The 22,228-nt window shown below is 38.5% G+C and overlaps 3 protein-coding genes across 3 annotated transcripts; 2 read left to right on the top strand and 1 right to left on the bottom strand.

Moving 5' to 3' along the window:
• Positions 1–4,148: 4,148 nt before the first annotated feature.
• Positions 4,149–6,452, bottom strand: LOC141251485 (uncharacterized). Its single transcript, XM_073670339.1, has one exon. The coding sequence runs from the start codon at positions 6,450–6,452 to the stop codon at positions 4,149–4,151; it is 2,304 nt and encodes a 767-aa protein (XP_073526440.1).
• A 1,097-nt stretch (positions 6,453–7,549) lies between these two features.
• Positions 7,550–12,684, top strand: LOC141251486 (uncharacterized). Its single transcript, XM_073670340.1, has 20 exons — positions 7,550–7,988; positions 8,064–8,206; positions 8,290–8,358; positions 8,469–8,670; positions 8,751–8,835; positions 9,469–9,561; positions 9,652–9,720; positions 9,824–9,905; positions 10,035–10,094; positions 10,185–10,237; positions 10,320–10,486; positions 10,584–10,752; positions 10,875–10,932; positions 11,009–11,065; positions 11,135–11,371; positions 11,938–11,999; positions 12,085–12,141; positions 12,213–12,306; positions 12,388–12,528; positions 12,601–12,684. Exons 1-20 carry the CDS (start codon positions 7,550–7,552, stop codon positions 12,682–12,684), a joined length of 2,421 nt encoding a protein of 806 aa, XP_073526441.1.
• Positions 12,685–13,979: 1,295 nt separating this feature from the next.
• LOC141251484 (uncharacterized) lies at positions 13,980–14,639 on the top strand. The gene is made up of 2 exons (XM_073670338.1): positions 13,980–14,189; positions 14,394–14,639. The coding sequence occupies exons 1-2, from the start codon at positions 13,980–13,982 to the stop codon at positions 14,637–14,639; spliced, it is 456 nt and encodes a 151-aa protein (XP_073526439.1).
• The last annotated feature ends 7,589 nt before the right edge of the window (positions 14,640–22,228 follow it).

A 22,228-nucleotide genomic window follows, 5' to 3' on the forward strand; every position in this document is an offset into this window, starting at 1 on the left:
CCATCAAGAAGCCAGAACTTCAGTTTGCCATCTCAATGAAGAAAAGTTTTGTGGAAGATGATTGTCGCTTGGTAATGTACTCTAATTATCTATTTTCAATGGATCAAAGCCAATACTTTGTATTTATGTTTTGAATTTTTTTATATAGCCTCTCCCATTTGACCATTGCGAAAACTTTCTGTCTGGGTTGAAGGACAAACAAGTCAGGCTTTATTATGCTGAACAAGATTGGTATTGTAAGCTCAAATTCAGTCAAGATCAATACAGGCCAGGTGAAGGTTAGAGGGACTGTGTTATTGAAACTGGATTGAACAAGGGGGATGTTGTGTTGTTCACTAGAGTGCATAGCCTCGGTAATCCAACAATCTACAAACTGACGATCTACAAAGCTTAAGGAGATGAAGTTTGATGCAGCTGCAATGTCTTGGCTTTGGATCCCTTTTCTTCTCTTTTCTGTCCTATGTTTTATGTTTTATGTCTTGTGTTTCTGTGTTCAATTCTATTCAGTTATCTGTGGAAGTTTGCAGTTGCATTGTAATGCCAAGACTAGTTTATGATTCACCCAAATCTTCATTTTCAAGAAGTTCCAACTGTTTTCATTAATAACCACAATGCATTACACAACCTTTAAGAACTAAGACTAGTCCAACATTTCCTTGACAAGAAGACCTACAAAAGGTCTCTAATATTCCGGTCAATTGGTTTCTACAACTAAGAACATCAATACATAAGTTGAAATACAATAAGAGCTGCAACAATTACATCAGCAACTACAACATCCATCCTTCTTCCTTGACAGTTTTGACCAATCTCCAGTGCTTCTTGTAGTTCCAAATTCTTGTTTTCAACCCCGATTTTCTGTTGCAACAGTCTCTGGATAAATACTTTTGCTTGTGGATCAAATGCATAATCAATCCAGCAAAAGAAGTTGCACCCCCTCCTTGTCCTGTATTGTGAACAACTGTAAAATCTCCTCCCATAATTTTCTCTTGTATGTGCATAACTCATCCTTGCTTTGAGATTGCAATAACACATGGTGAAGACTTTGTTATTACACGAGTTGGAAGATCCTGAAATATAAGACATCACATGTTCAATAAAAAAACAATTCAACCAACAATCCCGAATTAGGTTTTCGACCTTCAATCAAATGCCTAGATTCAACTATTGTATTTGAACAATCGATGAAGAAAAGTGAGGCAAAGAGTGCGAATATATGACAGTCATCAACAAAACTTACCAATTTCAGCTCTGGGTTTATGAAGCTTCGATTTCCCTGATTTCCCCCCTAATTTCAATCCCGATTTTTCCCCCAATTTCAATTGATAGCCCTAACAGTTATAATATAAAATTCCCTGTTATTATGCACATTTAAATGGGTTAAAGAGGTGAAGAGAGGTCAAGTGGGCCCCATCAACGGTTTCTTCAACGACAGAGAGGGATAGGTGTGGATTTGCTAACGGAAACGATATAAAGGGTCGGGCTTTATAATTAACAATATAAGAGGTGTTTTTAGTCAAATTCACCATATAAGGGGTGTTTTTTAGTAAATTTCTCTAATAATTATTAAAAAATTAACTAATTCTGAACCGAGGAAATACTCTCTCCTACCCTTTTTCTGCTTTCTGTTTCTTTTTTCACATTTGTCGATATATATTTTCTATCGTATATATCTCTAAATATATTAATCTAAAAATCTAAATTTGTGATATTTTTAAAGTATATTGTGAGATAAATCAAACAAAATCACTCATGATTATGTTATTACTTATATATTGGGAGAGTAATATCTCCTTAACTGATGAATAGTGTTAAAAAAAAGGACTTAAGGGAACAAAGAAAGTATAACTTTAAAGTCTATTATCTGATCCGCTTCCAATTTCCAAGACTTTATTAAAGCCTAGACTCCTCCTTTAAAACACATTAAACAAAAACAATCTCCTTCCTTTCCTTTCCTTCCTTTCCTTTCCTTTTCTTGCCACTGACCTCGTAGAGGACAATATTTTTTCTCCAACAGAAGGCCATATATGATACCAACAAGGAAATGTAAATACTACATATTGATGATTTATCTGAAGAATTTGATAGTAATAGACTAGACTCCACCAAACTGAGCTTGTTCCATTAAAAGGCACAAAGCACAAACAAGGGGAAAAAAACATCGTCAGTATTAAACATTATTCCTTTGCTAGTAAATGAATCTTAGTACTTAATTTGTAGCATTACTATCTGATTTTCTCTTGTTCAAGCAAGTAACCAAGGGAAATCAGTGGAGCCATCTTTTTCATCTCCGCTGATCGGTTATGATCATCATCATCAGAAACTGGATTTGAGCACAAAGAACATAACCATTTTATGGGTTTCTTAATTGTTTGATTCTTCTTGATTCCTTGTCTTGGTTGTTCTTGTGGCCGCGGTGGTGACAGCATTCCAAATCCATTAGTACTATTTGATCTAACTGATGATGGAAATGACCTTGTAAATAGGTCTATTGTGCTTCCAAGGCTGGCCCAGTCTGTTTCCTGAATTGAAAGTGCAAGGCAATATAGTTAAGGAAAACAAAAGCCCATGATAGAATAATTCAAATACTTGATAGTTTTCTACTGTAACATAATATATAAAATACTAAAGTAACATGAAAAACAATGTGAACCGAACCTCGGAATCAAGATCAGAAGAAGATGAAGAGGAAAGTGAAACCGGATGAAGACTCCTTGCACGACCGAATCTTCTATTCAGTTGTTGTAGCCCAAGAAGCCAGCCATCTTCCTAGAAGGAGAATAGACTTAGTGATTCAAATGATTGAGACAAAAATTCCAAAAGAAATGAACTTTCACAGCTCTAAATCTTATACATGTACCTGTTCAGCCATAGTTAAGCTCCAAGGACAGAGAAGAAGAAGTGGTGTCTATTTGGACCATGAAACATAACTCAATTTATAATTCAGTGATTTGTGCTATGATGAACTGATGATGAGTACTTCACGTGTCAGATTGATATCCTGCAGTTAATATATTATATACCACATGCTGAAATTTGGAATTCAATACATTACATATAAAATTCTAAATGAGAAGGGTCGCAAGAAACAAAGGTAGTACAGTCTTGCTATTTTAATTGCCTAAAATAGGGTGCAGTAACTTCTTTATTGAATTATGAATGGCTATTGCAGTCTAAACATGGAAGTAGGGCAGAGAATCAGAGATGAATTACCCAAAAACAGCACAGAACACAAAAACACGTATAAAGAGACCATCATTTAAATACTACTAGTATTAATTTCACATGCAGCACTGCCAAGTCTGCATTTTTGCTGAAAGTTTTTATAATTACAGAAAGTCCTGGAGAAAAGGGTGAATGTTTGCTGATTTTTGGAGCCAAAAATAGATGAACAAGACAAAAGGTTGGTGGGATATTTGGACAAAGAAAGTGATTTTTGGATTTTGTGGACAATTTATCAGCATAATTAAATCGTCTAGAACCCACAAGCAACCATAAAGAACACATAGCTCAAGTTCAAGAAATGCAGAAGATAATTATTCAATTCATAGTTCATACTGATTGAGATCAATATTGAATTCATCATGACACATACCCACTTGATGATTTACCACAATGGAGGATTCCTTGTTGCCTTCATTACATATAAAAGAAGGAATTGACCATACAGTTTGTATTAAGTGTTCATCAATGTATGATGCATTCTTATCATATTTTCTGTCAAAACTGTCTTTCGAAGTCTATCTAATGTGGTCCATAAGATTAATACCTGTTGTTTATCTTCCAACACCCTTGCATTCTCAATATGGTTGGTTACTGTCTGCCAACAATATTAAATGTCCAATAAGCAAAGCATCTATCTGTAGTGATAATCAGCATAAACCAAGTAATAAATTCAAAGCTATGACTTAAAAAAAATCAGGATTTGAAATCTAAAGGAGAAAGACATACCAGAAGAATGGATATGCATCAGCCATTGATGTATGCTCAATGAAGACAACATAAGTCTTCCAAAACAACAAGAATTCAAGCTCAAACACGAAGTGAACAAAAATAATCACAACCTTTTGATTGATATGAAGTGGGCATTTAACATATTTCATTACAGCTCTAATACATGAAAAACAACATTTTTTTAATGTCCTTCGTTACCAATACCCTCTTCTTGGCTTCTGGCTATCCAATATATGACCAAGCGTACCCAACGCATCATGAAACTTTCGAATTTTCAAATAACCCTTAATCATTAAAACATCATCTCTTGAAAACTTAGCTACCCTCATAATCATATCCACAACCCGAATCAATGTATCCTCCATCCCCAAAGCACAAAGCCCTTCAGCTAGCATCTGAAAAGTGTTGAATTCCGGTAAATATCCAACATCCAACATCTCAACTAAAAAATCCACAGCTTCTCTAATCGGTCCACCACCACTACAAAGGCCTCTAAACACAAACTTATAAGTAAGTGCATCTGGAGGATCACCTTTCTCCATCATCTCTCTAAATAGCCTCATAGCTTCCTTTGTTCTCTTCCTTTTAAATAAAGCCTGTATAACTGGATTATATGCATGAGGGGTTATAGCTATTCCTTTTGAAGGTATACTTCTAAGTAGCCTTGTCGCAACCTCAACTCTACCTGCCCTACAAAGACCCTGAATTAATGTCCCATACGTAACCTTATCTGGCTCACACCCATTAGAAGCCATTGTCTGCATAATATCAGCTGACTTTTTTATATCACCAGCCCTACAAAAATGGGCCAGCAATGAGTTATAAGTATATTTATCAGGCTTTAGTCCCTCCATTATCATCTGCTCCATCAACAAAGCAGCTTCATCCACTCTTTTAGCTTTAGTTAGACCATCTATAAGGGTATTATAGGTAACCAGGTTTCTTGATATACCTTGGAGCTCCATTTGATCAAATATCTCCTCTGCTTCCTCAATCCTCCTGTTCTTGCAGAGTCCATCAATAAGAGTGTTGTATATCACCACATTTCTCGCACACCCAACTCTCTCCATATCCTTTAGTAGATTAAGCGCGTCATCAATCTTCCCTCTAGAACAGAGATTATCAATCAACATATTATAAGTGAACTCATCAGGCTTACAACCATTACTCTTCATCTCATTGAAGATATCCATCACCAAAGTATGGTTCCTTGACAAACAGAGCCCTTGTATAAGAGAATTGAAACTACAAACATCAGGAAGAACACCCATAGATGTTAAGCCACGAAGAAATTCGGTAGCCTCTTTAACTTGATTCTCCTTACACATGGCGCTGATCAGAGTGTTGTAAGTTACAGTGTTTGGTGCACACTCTCTGGAAACCATCTGCTCAAGAATCTCCATTGCCTCTTGAAACTCACTAATCTTGCATAAACCAGAAATAAGAGAGTTGTAAGTGTAGATATCAGGATCAAAACCTTCTTCAAGCATAGCATCCAAGACTTCGAGAGCTTGCTTTACATATCCTGCCTTACATAGACCGCCCACCAGGGTGTTGAAAGTGAACTGATCGGGTAAAAAGCCTTGAGCTACTATATCTTGTACAAAGCTCAAAGCTTCTTCTATCTTCCCCTCCTTGCAAAATCCATGTACTAAGACATTAACAGTCACGTTTGTGAGCTCACATTTTGCCTCAATCATCTGTTCTTTAACCCTCAAAGCACCGCCCAAATTCCCTTCCTCAATATAGCCTTGCATAATTGTGGTATAAGTCTTCTCATCTGGGATCAAACCATAACCTCCCATCTCCTCCATCATCAAAAGTGCAGGCCTGATTTGATGCGCTTTACACAATGCCTTTATCAGTATGTTAAATGTGGAAACATCAGGTTTCACCCCTTTACCGAACATCCTCGAGTGGACATCTTCAACAAGCTTCAATTTGCCCCCATCAACAAGGACGTTTAGCATGAAATTGTAAGCATGTGTACTACATTGCAACCCGAATCCTTTCTCCATTAAATCAATCACACTAACAGCTTCGTCGTACAAGCCAAATCGAACATAGCTTTCGATGAGAATCGAGAAAATACCTTCCTCCGGAGTTAATCCAGACTGCTTCATCTCCTCCAAGACTCTCCTCATTGTATCAAAGGAACCGTCGGTGCCGAGCTTTCTCAGTAGCTCCTCGTAGACGGGTGAACTAGGCTTGAAACTGGGCTGCTTCTGGGCCCAATCGAACACCCAAAGAGCCATTTCGGCGTCCTTTTCCCGGCGAAGTGTGTCAAGGAGCTGCTTGGGGGTGAATTCCGGTGGAAGTTGGTTCTGGTTCTGAGAAGATAAAGAGATATTCGATTGTTGCTGTCCGTCATGGTATTTTGTAGATGTGAAGGCGACGAAAATGGATGGCTTGGCGGAGAAATGGAGAAAAGTTGGGTTTCTAGATGGAAGCTGTTTTGTTATGGGGTAAGGGTTTAAGTGCGCGAAGGAAAACGCCATTGAAGCAATTCAACAAACATGTGATGTGCGAGAAGGATAAAATGGAGAACTGAGGAAGGAGAGAGTACTCGAGGACAAAATTCTGTTGGATTTTCCTTTTGGGCTCAAACATAAGCCCATTAACACTTGGCCCAAAGTTAACAAAAATCTGAACGCTAAAAGTCCAAACCGACTTACACGTGTAGGCACATGACAGGTTTTCGCTGCTTGCGTGACGGCCTCCGAAACTATTGCAAGATATCCACGTGTCCAATCGTACGATCCATGACGAAATCAAGGGACCCACTTAAAAACCTAACCGCTCCTGATTCCTCCACCTCAGCATAACCCCATCTTATCTTTATTTTCTTTTTCTTTATTCTTTTCCATAAAATCTTTTTTCCTTCTTGCACCTTCTTTTCCAAATTACAACCACTGTTTCCTATAATTTCTACCTCTTTATTTCAGTTGTTCCTCTTTCTACCTTTTCTTCCTCTTGAAAATCTGACCGCGAAACAACTTTTTCTATCGTCTTTACCGCTCTTTCTTCCATCTTCTTCCACCTTAAACCCTACTCTCTCTCTCTGTATCATCTTCCGTTTTTATGTGAAAATAAAAATAAATCTCAGATCTGTTTGATGTTTCTGGAAAGAGAATTCAATTGTTTCCGATTTGGAAGGAATTTCATTAACGGCTTTCCGCAAGATCTGTTATACCTTTTTCTCTACGAGAATTAACGGTTGTCTCTCCGTGGATTCGAAATCATCAATCAATTGGAGGTTTGAATCTGTAAACAACACAGGTATTTTACATCTCTTCCAGATTCAAATTCGAGCTCCAGAATTTGTTTTTTGGATTGAATTCGCGAGTATATGGCACTCTATTCTTGAATTTCTTGATTTGTTTAGAAACTTCCTAATTCGGATTCTCGTGCAGATGCAAGGTACCTCGGTTGGTTAATTGACACTGCGGATTGTCTGATTTATCTCATTAGGAGGACGAATTGGAATTTTTGAATTTGAACAATTACGTTTGGACGCCATTGGAATGTTTTAGGGTTTGGTTGACAGTGTACGTGAGTCTGAAGGGAAGCTGCGTTGATACTGTAGTGTATACAAATGGGGGAGGCGGAAGTTTGTGCGCCAGTACTGTCAAATGGCGAACTCGACAATGATAAGAGTCCGAGAAATGAGCTGAAACGGGACCTTCATTGTGTTGTCACTGATTTAGAGGAAGAGTCTTGCAAAAAACGGGCAAAAGATGCCTTAAACGACGACGTCTGTTCCGTGGTCACTACATCAATCACTTCTCCTCGAGAGAATGAAAACACCTCGATCATGCATGGCAGTGGCTGTATTAGTAAAGCCTTGGAAGCAGATAATGGTCGTAATAATCAAGACAATTCTGGAGAAATAACTTCCTTAAGTGCAGAGATGCTGAGTGATGAGGATAATTCTGGGCCGATGACTTCTCGTGTTATTTTGGAAATTCCTAAACATGTTAGCTCGACAGGAGTTAGGAAGATTACATTCAAATTCAGTAAGAATAAGCAAGATTGTACTAGTAATTTATCCAACCGAGAAGCTCAGCAGTCTTTGTCTGCTGGGATTCATAGGGGTGATATGTCTGTAGATGATTGTAGAAACCCACATAGTATGGAGCTGAAGATGTCAAAGAAGATACTACCTAATAGCTACCCAACGAATGTCAAGAAGTTATTGTCAACTGGCATCTTGGAAGGAGCTAAGGTGAAGTATATAACCACATCACGGGATGTAAGTACGCTCACCATTTATTCCTTTTCTAACTTGTATGAAACTAGTTCTTCTGGGATTAACTTGGTTTAAATGCATAACAGGTAGAGTTGCCTGGAATTATAAAAGGGTGTGGCTATTTGTGTGGTTGCTCAAATTGTAGCTATAATAATGTAAGGGCTACTACATGATTATCTGTCGGCACATTAAATTCCTTCGAATTGAAAGAAGCTACTAGCTAGTAGATGAGTCTTTTGGTTAATTTCTTCAATTATGTGAGCAGGTCCTCAGTGCTTATGAGTTTGAGAAGCATGCAGGTGGTGCCAAAACAAGACATCCAAATAATCACATACATTTGGAGAATGGAAAACCAATCTACAGCATTATTGCAGAACTAAAGACATCCCCACTCGGCTTGCTTGAGAATGTTGTTAAAGACATTGCTGGTCCATCTGTCAATGAACTCTCTTTTCAAGCTTGGAAAGGTAACAGTATTGCAAGTTTTGGCATGCTATTTTTTGCAATATAAATTTGATTTATATTATTCTTGGATTTACAAATGCAGCTAATATTCAACAATGTGATGACTCAGCTCAGATGGATCACAATTATCAAAGAAAATCTCTTACTATGTCTGATTCACTTGTGAGGTATAGAACTTTCTCTTCTCTAAAATATTTGTTTGTGTTCTTTGTGCTTCTTTTAAAGCTTGTGTTTGGGTAAATATGCATTGAGGAAGTATTGGCTAAGTTGTATACTTATATTACACTCTTTTCTGGAAACCTGTTTAACCCATGGAATTTGTCCTCAATGCCATATGAAAATTTGATTTTGTTCCATTTTTGGAGGGGGGTGGCTTTTAATCTTCTGGATCAACAACATATGCATGTGATGCTCCTGAAATATCTATGTTGGTTATAACTCATTTGTGCTCTTATTACGTATAACTGCCAATTGACTCTAGCCACTGGAATTGAACACCTGAAATGTTTAGGAATAAGAGTATATAATTAAGCAAATCAATCATAAAATTTGTTCTATGTTCAATACCAAATTTTTCCATTGATAAATTTTTGCATTGTTTTTGTTGGAGACTTGGATTTGAGAGCGATCCATATAGTTTGGTCAACTTCATAATTAGCTATATAAACCATCAATTCCTTGTATCATCATTTATTCTTTTTAGGCATATAGGGTGGTTGGAGCATTTTACTATAATATGGCAGTAATATGAAGACTAGGAACTTAATTTTGTCACCTATCCTTCGCTTCTTTTGTTTCAGCTGTACAAACATGGAGACAGCAAAACAAGATATGTCTAATCAGAAAGTGCACTGTAAAAAGAATGGAAAGGCAGCAAAACAACCAGGGAAAAGGTCAAATACTACTTTTGTTTATCATTATCATCCACTCTTTACCTCTTAGTTTGATATTTATATTGAAGCAGCCATTTACTACTTGTTCAGGCCAAAATCATCTAATGCTAAGGTTTCTGCACCGACGAAGAAGGGGGGAGAAGGTGGTAGTAAAAAGAGGTTGCTTTTTGACGCTTTTCTTCATTTTATCATAGGTGTGAATACATCATTTCCTCCATACCATACAATTGGTTTAAGTCTGACAATTTTTATCATTTGGCAGGGATAATGACCTACATAGACTACTTTTCATGCCTAATGGACTTCCGGACGGCGCTGATTTAGTTTATTCTGCTAAAGGACAGGTTAATATAATATATTATTTCTTACTTTCTGGTTTATTACTCTAAACGACAAGATACTATTCTTTTCTCTATCTTATAATATGGTCTCAAAAATCAAATTTTCCGTGTTTTTCTCCTATATTTTTACAGAAAATACTCCATGGTACCAAGAAGGGGAATGGAATCTTGTGTGATCACTGCAACCGCGAGGTAATAATGTGCTCCATTAGTTTAATCTTTTTTTGTTTATATTGGAGACTTATTTGTTTTTATAAGTAGTTCTTTTCAATGTGCTAACAGATTAGCCCATCGCAATTTGAATCTCATGCCGGATGGGCTGCCAGGCGCCAACCGTGAGTTCTTTTATTGGGTGATTTATCAGTATAACGTTTGAACACTCCCTGAATTCTATTTACATACTTTTTTAACTTTCAGTTACCGCCACATCTTTACTTCCAATGGGCTTTCACTTCATGATATAGCTACTTCTCTGGCAAATGGACAGAGCCTGACCACAGGCCATAGTGATGATATGTGTACAACCTGTGGCAATGGAGGACAGCTTACTCTTTGTTCTAGATGCCCGAGGGCTTATCATGAAGGTAGAAAAAAATATCTTGATATGGAAGTAGAACTATCTGGTTTTATGCTCTTGAAACATTAGTAAATCTTGAATTAATGCTATTTTTTCTGCTGCAGCTTGCCTGGGATCTCAGTTCGTCTCTGGAGATGATTGGTGTTGCCCAGACTGCATTGTTAAAGCTTCTTCTGGAGACACTTTGAGCAACAACACGAAGCCAATTATCATAAGGTTGACCCGAGTTGTCAAAGAAGTAGAGTTCGAAAATGGAGGTTGTGTCATCTGCAGGTCTGTTGCTCTATATAGTGATAAGATGAATATGCTAAATTCAGTCATATATTTATATAATATGCTTACAACAGCCATTACTTACTAGCCAATTTTGTCTTATTAATTTATGTTTGTGTCAGGTCTGATGATTTTAGCTCGGAAACATTTGATGATCGAACCGTGATTATTTGTGATCAAGTATGTATGATGATTGATTAATTTATTGTAGTAATCGTTGTAATTTGTGACTGATATCTAATTTGTTTGTGTGCAGTGTGAGAAAGAGTATCATGTGAATTGCTTGAGAGAAAATAACCTTTGCGATTTGAAGGTAGCCTTAAATGTTGGATTTGTTGTACAAGGTTAGTTAAGAGCTATAATATGAAAGTGATTGGTACAGGCTCTTCCTGATGGTGACTGGTTCTGCTCTGGGGATTGTAGTAGAATCCACGACGTTCTGTGGGATCAGTTTGTTAAGGGCATGCAGATGGTCCCACCATCTATAATTAGCAAGACCATCTTGCCCAAAGGAGTATGCAATTTCCCTGAAGATGATGTCCAATGGCTAATGATCAATGGGAGTAAACGGAGTAATGACCATCTGCCACTGCTTTCTAGGGCTACTGCAATATTTCGAGTAAGTGCTATTTATTAACTTACACCATGTGCAACGGTTTGATTTTTTTACCTGGTTTCTTAACAATTTTTAAATATTTTCATCCCATTCAGATTTTACAAAATGTTGGATTTGTGCTTTCTCCCAATTTTTATAGCTTTTTTAGTAAGCAACCCAAAATCTCTTTCTAATTTGTACTTTCTCTACAAAATCTCTTTGTAATTTGTACTTTCTCTCCAATCTTCTGCTGGTTTTAATTGTTACACACTCTGTTAGACAAGAGGATGAACTAACAAACTAACTGCTGTAACTGATAACTTAAACAAAGATAAACAGGAAATCTCAATGAAGTCACACCTTCAAAGAGCCTAGGACACACTTCCATTCTATTTGATCCCTTGGATAATCGCTACTACTAATCTAATTATTATTTAAAGCTACTAGGAAATCCTAATAAAAGCCTACTAAAATTATATGGGCCTATTTTTATTACGTAACACACTCATATGGTGTTTGAAAGCTGATGAGCCTGTTTTTCTTGTTCCTGTTATGCTGCTTTGGATGACATATGTATTTTGTTGGTGCAGGAGCAATTTAATCCTATTGTTTCAAGTTCTGGTCGTGATCTCATACCTGTAATGGTCTATGGGTCAGTTCCTTGTACCATATGCTTTTGCTGCTTGTACTGATTCTTGGTGTGTGATTTTGACAAATTTTCTTATTTTTCTTTCCAGGAGAAATATATCTGGGCAAGAATTTGGGGGAATGTATACTGTACTTCTGCTTGTGAAGTACGTTATCTGACAGAAGTTAGTTCAAATTTTAATTTCTTGTTGATAATCTTAATTTCTGGGTGTTGCAGGTCAGTGGTAGTATCTGCTGGCCTTGTGAGGATATTTAGTCGTGAGGCGGCTGAACTTCCTCTTGTGGCTACTTCTAAAGAAAGTCAAGGAAAGGTAAATAAATTACAAATAATATATGTTTTATTTATGCCTAGTCAGTTCAGTTGAACACTAATTGTCATTTCTCTGGTTTAGGGTTATTTTCAAGCTTTATTCGCCTGTATCGAAGGGCTGCTTTCGTCGTTAAATGTGGAAACGCTGGTGCTTCCAGCAGCGGAGGAAGCTAAGTCAATTTGGACAGACAAATTCGGGTTCAGAACAATGACTCAGGAGCGAGTAAGATTTTATTTATCAGCATGGTTTGGTACTTTAAGAAGTCAAATTGCTGATTTAACCTTTCTTTTGTAGGTGTTTAAATACAGAAAGAGCTACCAATTGACGGCTTTCAGTGGGACTTCATGGCTGGAAAAGCCTGTCCCAGTTTCTGAATAAAACTCGACCAAATACCAAAATTTCAAACAAGCAGCTTGCTCGGGTCATGTACCACTTAACGGGCCATAGTGAAATGCAGGCGGATGAGAACTGACAGAAAAATGCATGCTGAATTTTTTCCCCTTGTATACATGCATGCTACTTGGTACATACAAAAACAAATTTCACTTTTCTAGTTTAGATCCTGCATAACGAAGCCTTCTCAGCCAGTACTGTACAGCGCTCATACTTTTTGATCCGATGCAGCCATTCATGGGTCAGTTTCAGGCAGCAGCAAAGGAAGATTCTTCATGCCAAATTGAGACATTATAGTGCCTTTCCATGCCTTGCTTTTTTATTTTTGCTTCGTTCCGTCAGTGGATTTTTCTTCTGGATTCTGAGCTATTCTGTTCTTTTTTTTTTTTGGTTTCCATTGAGACTATATATACAGTTGTGAACTAGGGAGTATGAAGAAGGTTTTTTCCAGAGATTTAGTATGTAGCTTATGCATCTTGTCCTTGATTAGTGCTAGATTCTGCAATAATACTTTGATGGCAGTACTAGATTCTGCAATAATACTTTGATGGTTCTTAATTTTTTTTTTGAATTATCTGAAGTGAGAGGCTATTCTCGTGATATCTGGCCCAATTCACCGTTTTCTTTCGTTTCTGATGAATCATGAATGTACCTTATAGACTATTACTATTTATAAAGAATTTTCTCCATCTCCTGTATATATTAAAAAAGATTGTTATGTATTATCTTGTTTTGTTCATTTCAGTGGGTTGAAGAGAAATTGAAAAGGAATGTCCATTTTAATGTACCGAGACACTATCAAATATAAGATTATCTCATTTAGTTCCAACAAGATATGAGTCAAGTACTTTCAGCTGGTAGATAGTCGTTCGTAGAACAAGTTTTTTTGTTCGTGGTACAGATCTGATGTCATAAAACATATTGTTCATAGAAATCATAATCAATAAAAAAAACTTCTTATCAAAAAATCAATAATCCTAAATTTAATAGGGTTTGTATGCTATTGAATTCAACAATATAAATTCTTATTTCCCCATTAAAAACACGATTTACTTTTTAAATAAACTTTATTGTTCTAAAATTTTAAGTAAATAATTAATTCCTTTAAAATTTCCCCTTCCTTTCAAAGGAAAAAGGCTGTAAAAAATTATTTTCATTTCTCGCCCTCACAATTCATTCTCGCACAAACTCAGCCCCATATAAAACACCAGCACCTTCACTCTCCTCCCTTCATACAAATCTCCCTAATATTTCTCCGGCGACTTTTCTAGCTCACAAAAATGGACGCCACAACGAAGGCCAAGAAGGGAGCCGCCGGAAGGAAGGCCGGTGGTCCCAAGAAGAAGTCGGTTTCCAGGTCGACCAAGGCTGGTTTGCAGTTTCCCGTTGGTAGGATCGGGCGGTATTTGAAGAACGGCAGGTATGCTAAGCGAGTCGGTTCCGGAGCTCCGGTATATCTCGCAGCTGTGCTTGAGTATCTTGCTGCTGAGGTAAATTTCTAATCTCCGATGCTCAATCGAATGATTCGTTTTTCCAATTTTGCCCTAAATTTCTAGGATTAGGGTTTGCATCTGTTTATATGGAAATCAGAACAAATACTGTCTCGTTGGATGCATTAGTGTGATAAATGCTTGTATTGGATTAGGTTTAATTTGGGTTGTTGAAGTTGATCTGACGATCTAGGTTTGTGATAGGTTCTTGAGCTTGCTGGAAATGCGGCGAGAGACAACAAGAAGAACAGGATCATACCGAGGCACGTTCTTTTGGCTGTGAGGAACGATGAAGAGCTCGGAAAGCTTCTCAAGGGTGTAACCATTGCTCATGGAGGTGTTCTTCCAAGCATCAATCCAGTCCTTTTGCCAAAGAAGTCTGAGAAAGCAGCTTCTAAGGAGCCTAAATCACCATCCAAGGCTGCCAAATCTCCTAAGAAGAAAGCTTAACAATGGTATGGAGTCTGTTCTGATGGATTGCATCTTTCTATCTGTTGTCTGTTTTTTTTTTCTTTCTTTGTATGTAAGACTTTCAGGTGTTTTCTGTAATTGTGGATCTGTAGCAGGAATTTCTGATTGTTGACAATTTAGAACTGAGATCTGCAATTCCTTAATTGCAGAATGGATGAAATTTCGATGTAGTTTTTCATCCTTCTATACCTAATTGTCTAGAATAAGTTCAAGTTTGTAATGTTCTTTGCTTGCAATTTGAGACAATTTCAATAGTCTATTTAGTGTTGTAACTTGAGGATTGAGATTGTTCACTAAGATGCAATCATCAGAAGTTTGGAGAAAATAATGTCTTCATTACAATTTCTGTTTAGAATGTGAGAGCTGAATTGCTGTGTAGTTTAAAGTCCCGTGAATTGCTCAGACAAAGAGCATCAACAAAGGGTTCAAGCTCCAGTTCAAGAAGACAAATGGTCCATCAAATGACCCGTTAATCATGGCAATAAAGTATTAATAGATCAATGTGTAACACATAACAGGCCAAAAGAGCTCAGTCATTATGACTCTGGTTGCTATAGGAAGTTTATTGTTAATCAATCAACAACAGATCAGGCCCTCTAACTGTTGCAAGTGCAGAAATGTGTTGTCCCACGTTGACCGGAGAGAAGAAAAAAGTTAATGTCAACGGGGTAGTTTAAGGGATAGTCTAAGGGAAGGTTAGATAGATAAGGGCGAAATCCCCTCACACGAGCTGTTGTCCGTCCGAGCTGTAACAACTTTGAAAGAGGCTGTTGTGCTAACTTTAGGGGGGAGATAATGGCAAAATCACTAGCAGATTCCATACCACCGCGACTTGGGTTTTAGAGGGCGCGAGGTGCAAAAAAACACTCTGGAAAATGACGGTGACTTTCCTGCCAAGGACGGCCGGAATCAATCAAGCGAAGAAGCTAATATTCTGCAACAAGAAAATCAAGAAGAGGGAAATGGAATCGAGTAGTATGGAAGAGGAATTTCCGACGGCGGCTAAAGCTAACAAGAAAGATGTGGATAAGGGGATGGATGCAACGAAGACTGTGTCATACAAGGACATGGCACAAGGCAAACAGAGTAGTTCGAGAGAGACACGAGAGCATAATTCCTTCTGAGATGATAACCAGATTGGCGATGGACTTGGAGGATGACAAGATGGAAGAACTACGTACCCGACCACTGCCCTGACGGCAGAAGTGAGAGCCAAAATCCGAGAGCCATGGAAGGATGCAATTATCATTAGTGTTCTTTTGTTCTGAACCACCCGTTATATGACCGATATTATATTAATCGTCCATTATTTCCATTCTGTTAATCAAGTGCCACCCTTTTTTCCATTTCGTCAATTTTTTTGTCAAATCCTTGTAATTACATATCCACCCTTAAGATTTTATAGTAATCACTTGATTTACGAGGTTTCGAACCTTTGAAAGTCGATTTCACATTTTAATTTATTATTGATTTCTCTTAGTCACCTACAAAATAACTTCATCCATCTTTTTCGTCTTCTCCAGCACCTATCTGCTTGAGTTATCGTCGTCTTCAATTCTTGGGTTCCTCCGTCGTTGAGCTCTGCTTTTCTTCATGATCGTTTCCTTTTTTCTCGTAATGTGAACCTGTCAACAAGTCGTTGGAGGTCAAAACTATTAGAATAAATAAATCTTCTACTATTATTTAGGTTGATTTAGTCTTAGTGGTTATAACTAACCATCTTCACTAGGGAGTAAATCTCTCCTTATTAGTTATCTCATTTGTATTTAAAGCATCTTTCATTATTGAATTAAGGATCATTTATTGAATCAAACTCTATTATGGTATCATGAGCCTAAAGATTTTTTTTTCCTCTACCTCCAATGGTTGAAACTACCACCACAAGCCACAAACCAGCCGAGAGAGCCAACCTTTTATCGCTGTTCACTTCACCAAGGTGATAAACACATAACCATTTTACAATTCAAAACCAAAACCATAAAAACACTCTCATCAACATCCAATGACGATGCTTCCGCTATCAAATCAAGATCAACGTCGTTTGAATACAACAACACACCTCAAATCGTCTTCGTACGACTGTACCAACAAAACTCAAGATCGGTGTCGTCCGACTTCAGCAAAACTCAAGATCGGCGTCTCCCGACTTCAACAAAACTCAAGATCGACGTCCTCCGGCTTCAACAAAACTCAAGATCGGCGTCCTCCAACTTCAACAATCTCAAGTTCGGCGTCGACCGACTTCTGACAAACTTTAGATCCGATCACCCCGACTCCATTAAACCCAAGACTGGTTCAACTCCATCTTCAACAAATCGCATCTTCAAGTTGGATTTTTGTTACCGACGATCAAATTGCGGGGGAATATTAGAATAAATAATTATTTAAAAACTTCTACTATTATTTAGGTTGATTTAGTCTTAGTGGTTATAACTAACCGTCTCCACTAGGGAGTAAATCTCTCCTTATTAGTTATCTCATTTGTATTTAAAGCATCTTTCATTATTGAATTAAGGATCCTTTATTGGATCAAACTCTATTAGAAACATCATGTAGTTTCTGGACCGTCAACAACGACAACGTTGAGTTGAGAATCATAATTGGTTGTGGAAAGCTTCTCTGCCTACTGGAATTGCACGAATCAACTCCAATTAAGCTTCTTCCTTGTAGAATTCGGAATGGAATTCAGGTCTAGATCTGAACATGGTGTGGGTCAGATCCCAGCGAATGGGGAATAGGAAGATGGTGAAGGGGTTGGTAATTCTGTGAGGGGCGGGTGGAGGTGGAGGTGGAGGTGGAGAGAGAGGCCAAGAAAGGCGTGGGTCAAGGCAAAGATCTTTAGGCGAGCGCGATGGAGAGTTGGTGGTGGCGCTGGACAGAGAGGAGTCAATCTAGTGAAGCGGAAGCAGAGGTGGCGGGGCGGCGGTTACCATAGGTTCATATATGAAGCTGGGGATTTCGTAGAATTAAAAATGTTACATAAATTGGAAATAAAATAGGGGATTTAATATTTTTTCTATGTAAGTAAATTTAGTAAGTTACTGCTTTCAAATTTGTTGTACGTAGATTCTGTTGTTTCCTGATTTACCATGATAAGGAGTGATATGCTAGTGGCCTTAGTCGGGAAATTAGTGGGATGGCTAATAGTGGCCCGACACCCTCGATAGCGCTGGCAAAAAAATGTTCAAACAATTAAATGAAAACATGAATATAAATTGGAGGATTTATTTTTTCAAAAAAGGCAATGATTAAGAGGTAGCAAAAGGTAAAATAGTCATTTACTAGTTTTGACAGAACTTTTAACGTATGAAAGAAATGGGTGACTCCTGATTAACGGAATTGAAATAATGGGCGGTTAAAAAACAGTATCCATATAAGGGGTAGTTTATGACAATATCGGTCATATAAAGGGTGGTTCGAAACAAAAAAAAACGTTATCATTAAGATATTAGATCAGTGGGTGGAGTATATGTATCTGAGGGAGAAGAAGCTCCAACATAAATGGGGACCCAAGGGGCAGTTTCTTATGGAGGATATTGGCAATGCCTACTATTAGGTCAAGCTAGTATTGCTTTACCTCAGTTTCTCTAGTTTTAATGATAACAAACACTTGCTTTTAACATCTACATTGAGTTTACTCAGTACAGGTACTTAGGAAGCGTATGGAGTGGAGCGGAGCACGGAAAGCAAGTCGCGATGATCAGGAGCAGGTCGCTATGCATGAATTAGAGGTCGCGACTATATACAGAAGGTCGCTTTAATGACAGAGAAGGTCGCGACAATCACAGACAAGTATTTGTCTAGTCTAAGATGTTGTAAAGTCTAAGCTGTAAAGACTTATCAACGAAGAACACTAGTGCCAAGCATAGAAGATAGTCGCGAAAGCCATTGGAAGGTCGCTGCAGACGTTATACCATCAAAGCGACCTCAAAGACTATAAGACGAAAAGCGCATTGCCTTCGGCACTTAGAAGATCGGAATATACTAGAGCGTGTCTCTCACGTTCTATCAGATTCGCTTAGATACGGAATGATATGAGTATCCAGCACAAACATTATCTTTTAGTATATGTTTTATTTTCTTCTTTATTTTATATCTTCTATAACTAGAAGATTTAGTTGTTGCAATTCAGTTTAGATATTCGATTTAGGAGTAGATTCTATAGACCAGATGTTAGATGGTCTATATATATATTAGAGATAGCATTTCGTCAGGGTTGGCGAAGAGAGGCGAGCAGAGACGAAATTAGAGAGGAATTTAGTCAAAAGAGGCGTTGTAAACAAGTGAGAGAGAGAGTAGTATAGTTGCTTTAGAGATCTAGCTTACTTAGAAGTTTTATTGTGTATGAAACTAGACTGTAACTAGGATTGATAAGCAATATACGAGTTTGTTTGCAGAACATTGTGTCTTCAAGTTTATTTCCGCACATTAAAGATCCTTACGATCAACAAAGTTAAGTTAAGACCACAAGGTCGCTGCCGTCGCGACCTAAGCAAAGATCAACGATCCTACAATTGGTATCAGAGCAGGAACCGTTCTGTAATCAACCATGTCTTCCTCGACTCCAACTCACGGACAAACTCTCAACAAGCCACCTCTACTAAAGGAAGGCGAACTCGACTGGTGGATCGAAATGCACAAGACTTGGATCAAGCAGATGGACGCTCAATGCTGGAACGTCATCAAATTAGGAGATGAAGAAATCCCTGAAGATATCACCAAAAGCGCGATGGACGCTGCCTACTACAGGAAAATCGAAGTTAATGCTAAAGCTCGCCAGATGATCTTCGTCGGCCTACAGCGCCATGACGTTGACAAAGTAAAAAGTCTCCCTACTGCCAAGGAAATCTGGGATACAATCATAGTCATTCACAGAGGAAGTGAAGACATGAAGCACAACAGGAAATTCGTGTTACAACGCGAGTTTCATGCCTTCAGACAACTTGAGAATGAAAGCGTCCTTGATTTCCAGTCGTGATTCTTCGTGCTCACAGATAAGCTAACCGTTGCTGGCCACATCATCCCAGAGTATGAGAAGACACTCGCTGTCATACACGCTATGAGCGACAAATTTGAAATGGCTAGGAGTATAGCCTTAATGTCTGAAGAAACCAAAGCTCTTCCAATAGCCAAGATCTTTGGGAAGTTCTATGATCAAGAACAAGGCAACAAGCTGAGATCTTTGTCAAGAGGAAGCGACACAAAACAAGTCGCTTTGAAGCTGTCAAAAGCTCTAGACAGGATGGAGAACCAAGACAAAGAAGAAGATGATGATAAAGACGTAGTCTTAATGACCAAGATGGTCAAGCGATTCTTAAAAAACAAGAAAAGAACCTTACCCTCCTCATTTGACCCCAACGCGACCTCAGCAGCTACACCTGCTACAATTGCCAACAAAAGGGGCATCTAGCAAGAGACTGCACCAAGCCAAAGGTTGAGCAATCTGAAGAGAAGGCACTCATGACCACTTCTGCATGGGGAGATGATGATGATGATGCAGACTTACATGAAGGGTTAACAGGCTTGTGTCTAATGGCTCAAGAACAAATTTCTGACAACTCCGAGGTTCGAAGCGCTAAGGAACGATGGTATTTAGACAGTGGCTGCTATTGCCACATGACAGGCTTCAAAGAAAATCTTAGCAACTTCCAAGCAATAGAAGGAGGCGACGTCTCCTTTGGAAACAAGAAAAAAAGTGGAATAGTTGGACAAGGAAGAATCCAGCTAAATTCGAAAATTGAGGTACAAACTGTTAGTCTAGTTGAATGCTTAAAGTTCAATCTACTTTCCATAGCTCAATTGTGTGATGAAGGCCCTAACAAAGTTATATTCACTACAAATGAATGCTATGTAAAGAACAGCAATAAGAAATCATACTTAAGGGTAGAAGAGTCAATAGCACATACCTATTTGATAGAACATATCTACCTGAAAGGCCTCTATGTCTTGCATCTATAGAAGAGAACTCTTATTTCTGGCATCAACGCTTAGGACATGCTAGTCTCCATCTTTTGCATAAGCTTGCCACACAAGACCTAGTTAGAGGATTACCTATTATCAAACCTGAGAACATGACGAGTTGTGCTGAATGTATGCAAGGTAAACAAGTTCGAAGCTCTTTCAAAGCTAAGAATGAAGTTACCTCTAAAAGGTCGCTCGAGTTACTCCACATGGATCTTGCTGGACCCATGCGCGTCCAAAGTCCAGGAGGAGCTTGTTACATGTTTGTTATAGTAGATGATTACTCTAGGTTTACATGGGTTTTATTTCTTAGATCAAAACATGAAGTCTTTAATCGCTTCTCTGAGCTAGTACCTTTACTTGAGAACTCGCTTGCATCCCCCATTACGAGCGATTCGTTTGGATCATGGTACAGAATTCGAAAACGGGGATATGCTAACATTTTGTAGGGACAAAGGAATAGATCACAATTTCTCAGCTCCAAGAACTCCTCAACAAAATGGGGTCGTAGAAAGGAAGAACAGAACGCTTGAAGATATGGCAAGAACTATGCTTATTTCAAGTGGTATTGCTCCTACCTACTGGGCTGAGGCAATTAACACAACATGTTACATAATCAATCGCGCCTTATTAAGACCCATCCTCAATAAGACTCCCTACGAGATACTCAGAGGCCGCCCTCCTAGTATCGCTCATCTAAGGGTCTTTGGATGCAAATGTTTTGTTCACAATAATGGCAAGGATAATCTTGGCAAATTTGACGCCAGAAGTGATGAAGCAATATTCATGGGCTACAGCAGTTCAAGCAAAGCATACAAGGTGCTCAACAAGAGGACAAAAAGGATGGAGTAAAGTATTCACGTGGTCTTTGATGAAAAGTCTACTCGCTCAACAACGCCTTTATCCCAAGATCCCTTTCCTGAGATATCCTCCACAATTGTTCCTGAAGTCGTTGTACCTTCGACGCTTAATCCTCACGCTCCCTCCTTTATTCCCTCAAGCGACCACAAAGATGATGATAGTGATGATGATAATGACTCTCCACCAAAGCGACACGTTCCAATTACACCTCATATCGCTCCTCAACAAGAAAGCTCAGATGGCGAGACATCATCCATCACCAGCGAGTCACCCTTCATTGAAAATCTCCCAGAACTTGAAGAAATGGGTGACTTACAAGAGCCATCTGCATATGAATCATCCAACAGCGATAGTTCTACAAGAAGTCCACGCGCTACCTCACCTACTGGCTCGCCAGTGCATCCCATGGTATCGCTTGACTCCCCAGCGACCTCAGTGATTCCAGAAACCACTATCGCGACTACCTCCACGTCGCTACCTAATATGGATGCACATCCTCCAGAGCAAATGATTACTCCACTTCATTCTGTGATAAAGACTAGAGCCGCTTCATCAACTTACAATGCTCTAAGCGCGTTCGTCTCCATGATTGAACCAAAGAACATCAAGGAAGCCATACATGATCCAGACTGGGTAGTTGTCATGCAAGAAGAACTTGGAGAATTCGAAAGGAATAAGGTCTGAAGCTCGTGCCTAAACCCTCAAATAGAACCATCATCGGGACTCGATGGGTATTTAGGAACAAG

Source organism: Phyllobates terribilis, unplaced genomic scaffold (genome assembly GCF_046119375.1).
Source record: "Phyllobates terribilis strain yellow unplaced genomic scaffold, ASM4611937v1 Scaffold_7128__1_contigs__length_39790, whole genome shotgun sequence".
Classification (NCBI taxonomy): domain Eukaryota; kingdom Metazoa; phylum Chordata; class Amphibia; order Anura; family Dendrobatidae; genus Phyllobates; species Phyllobates terribilis.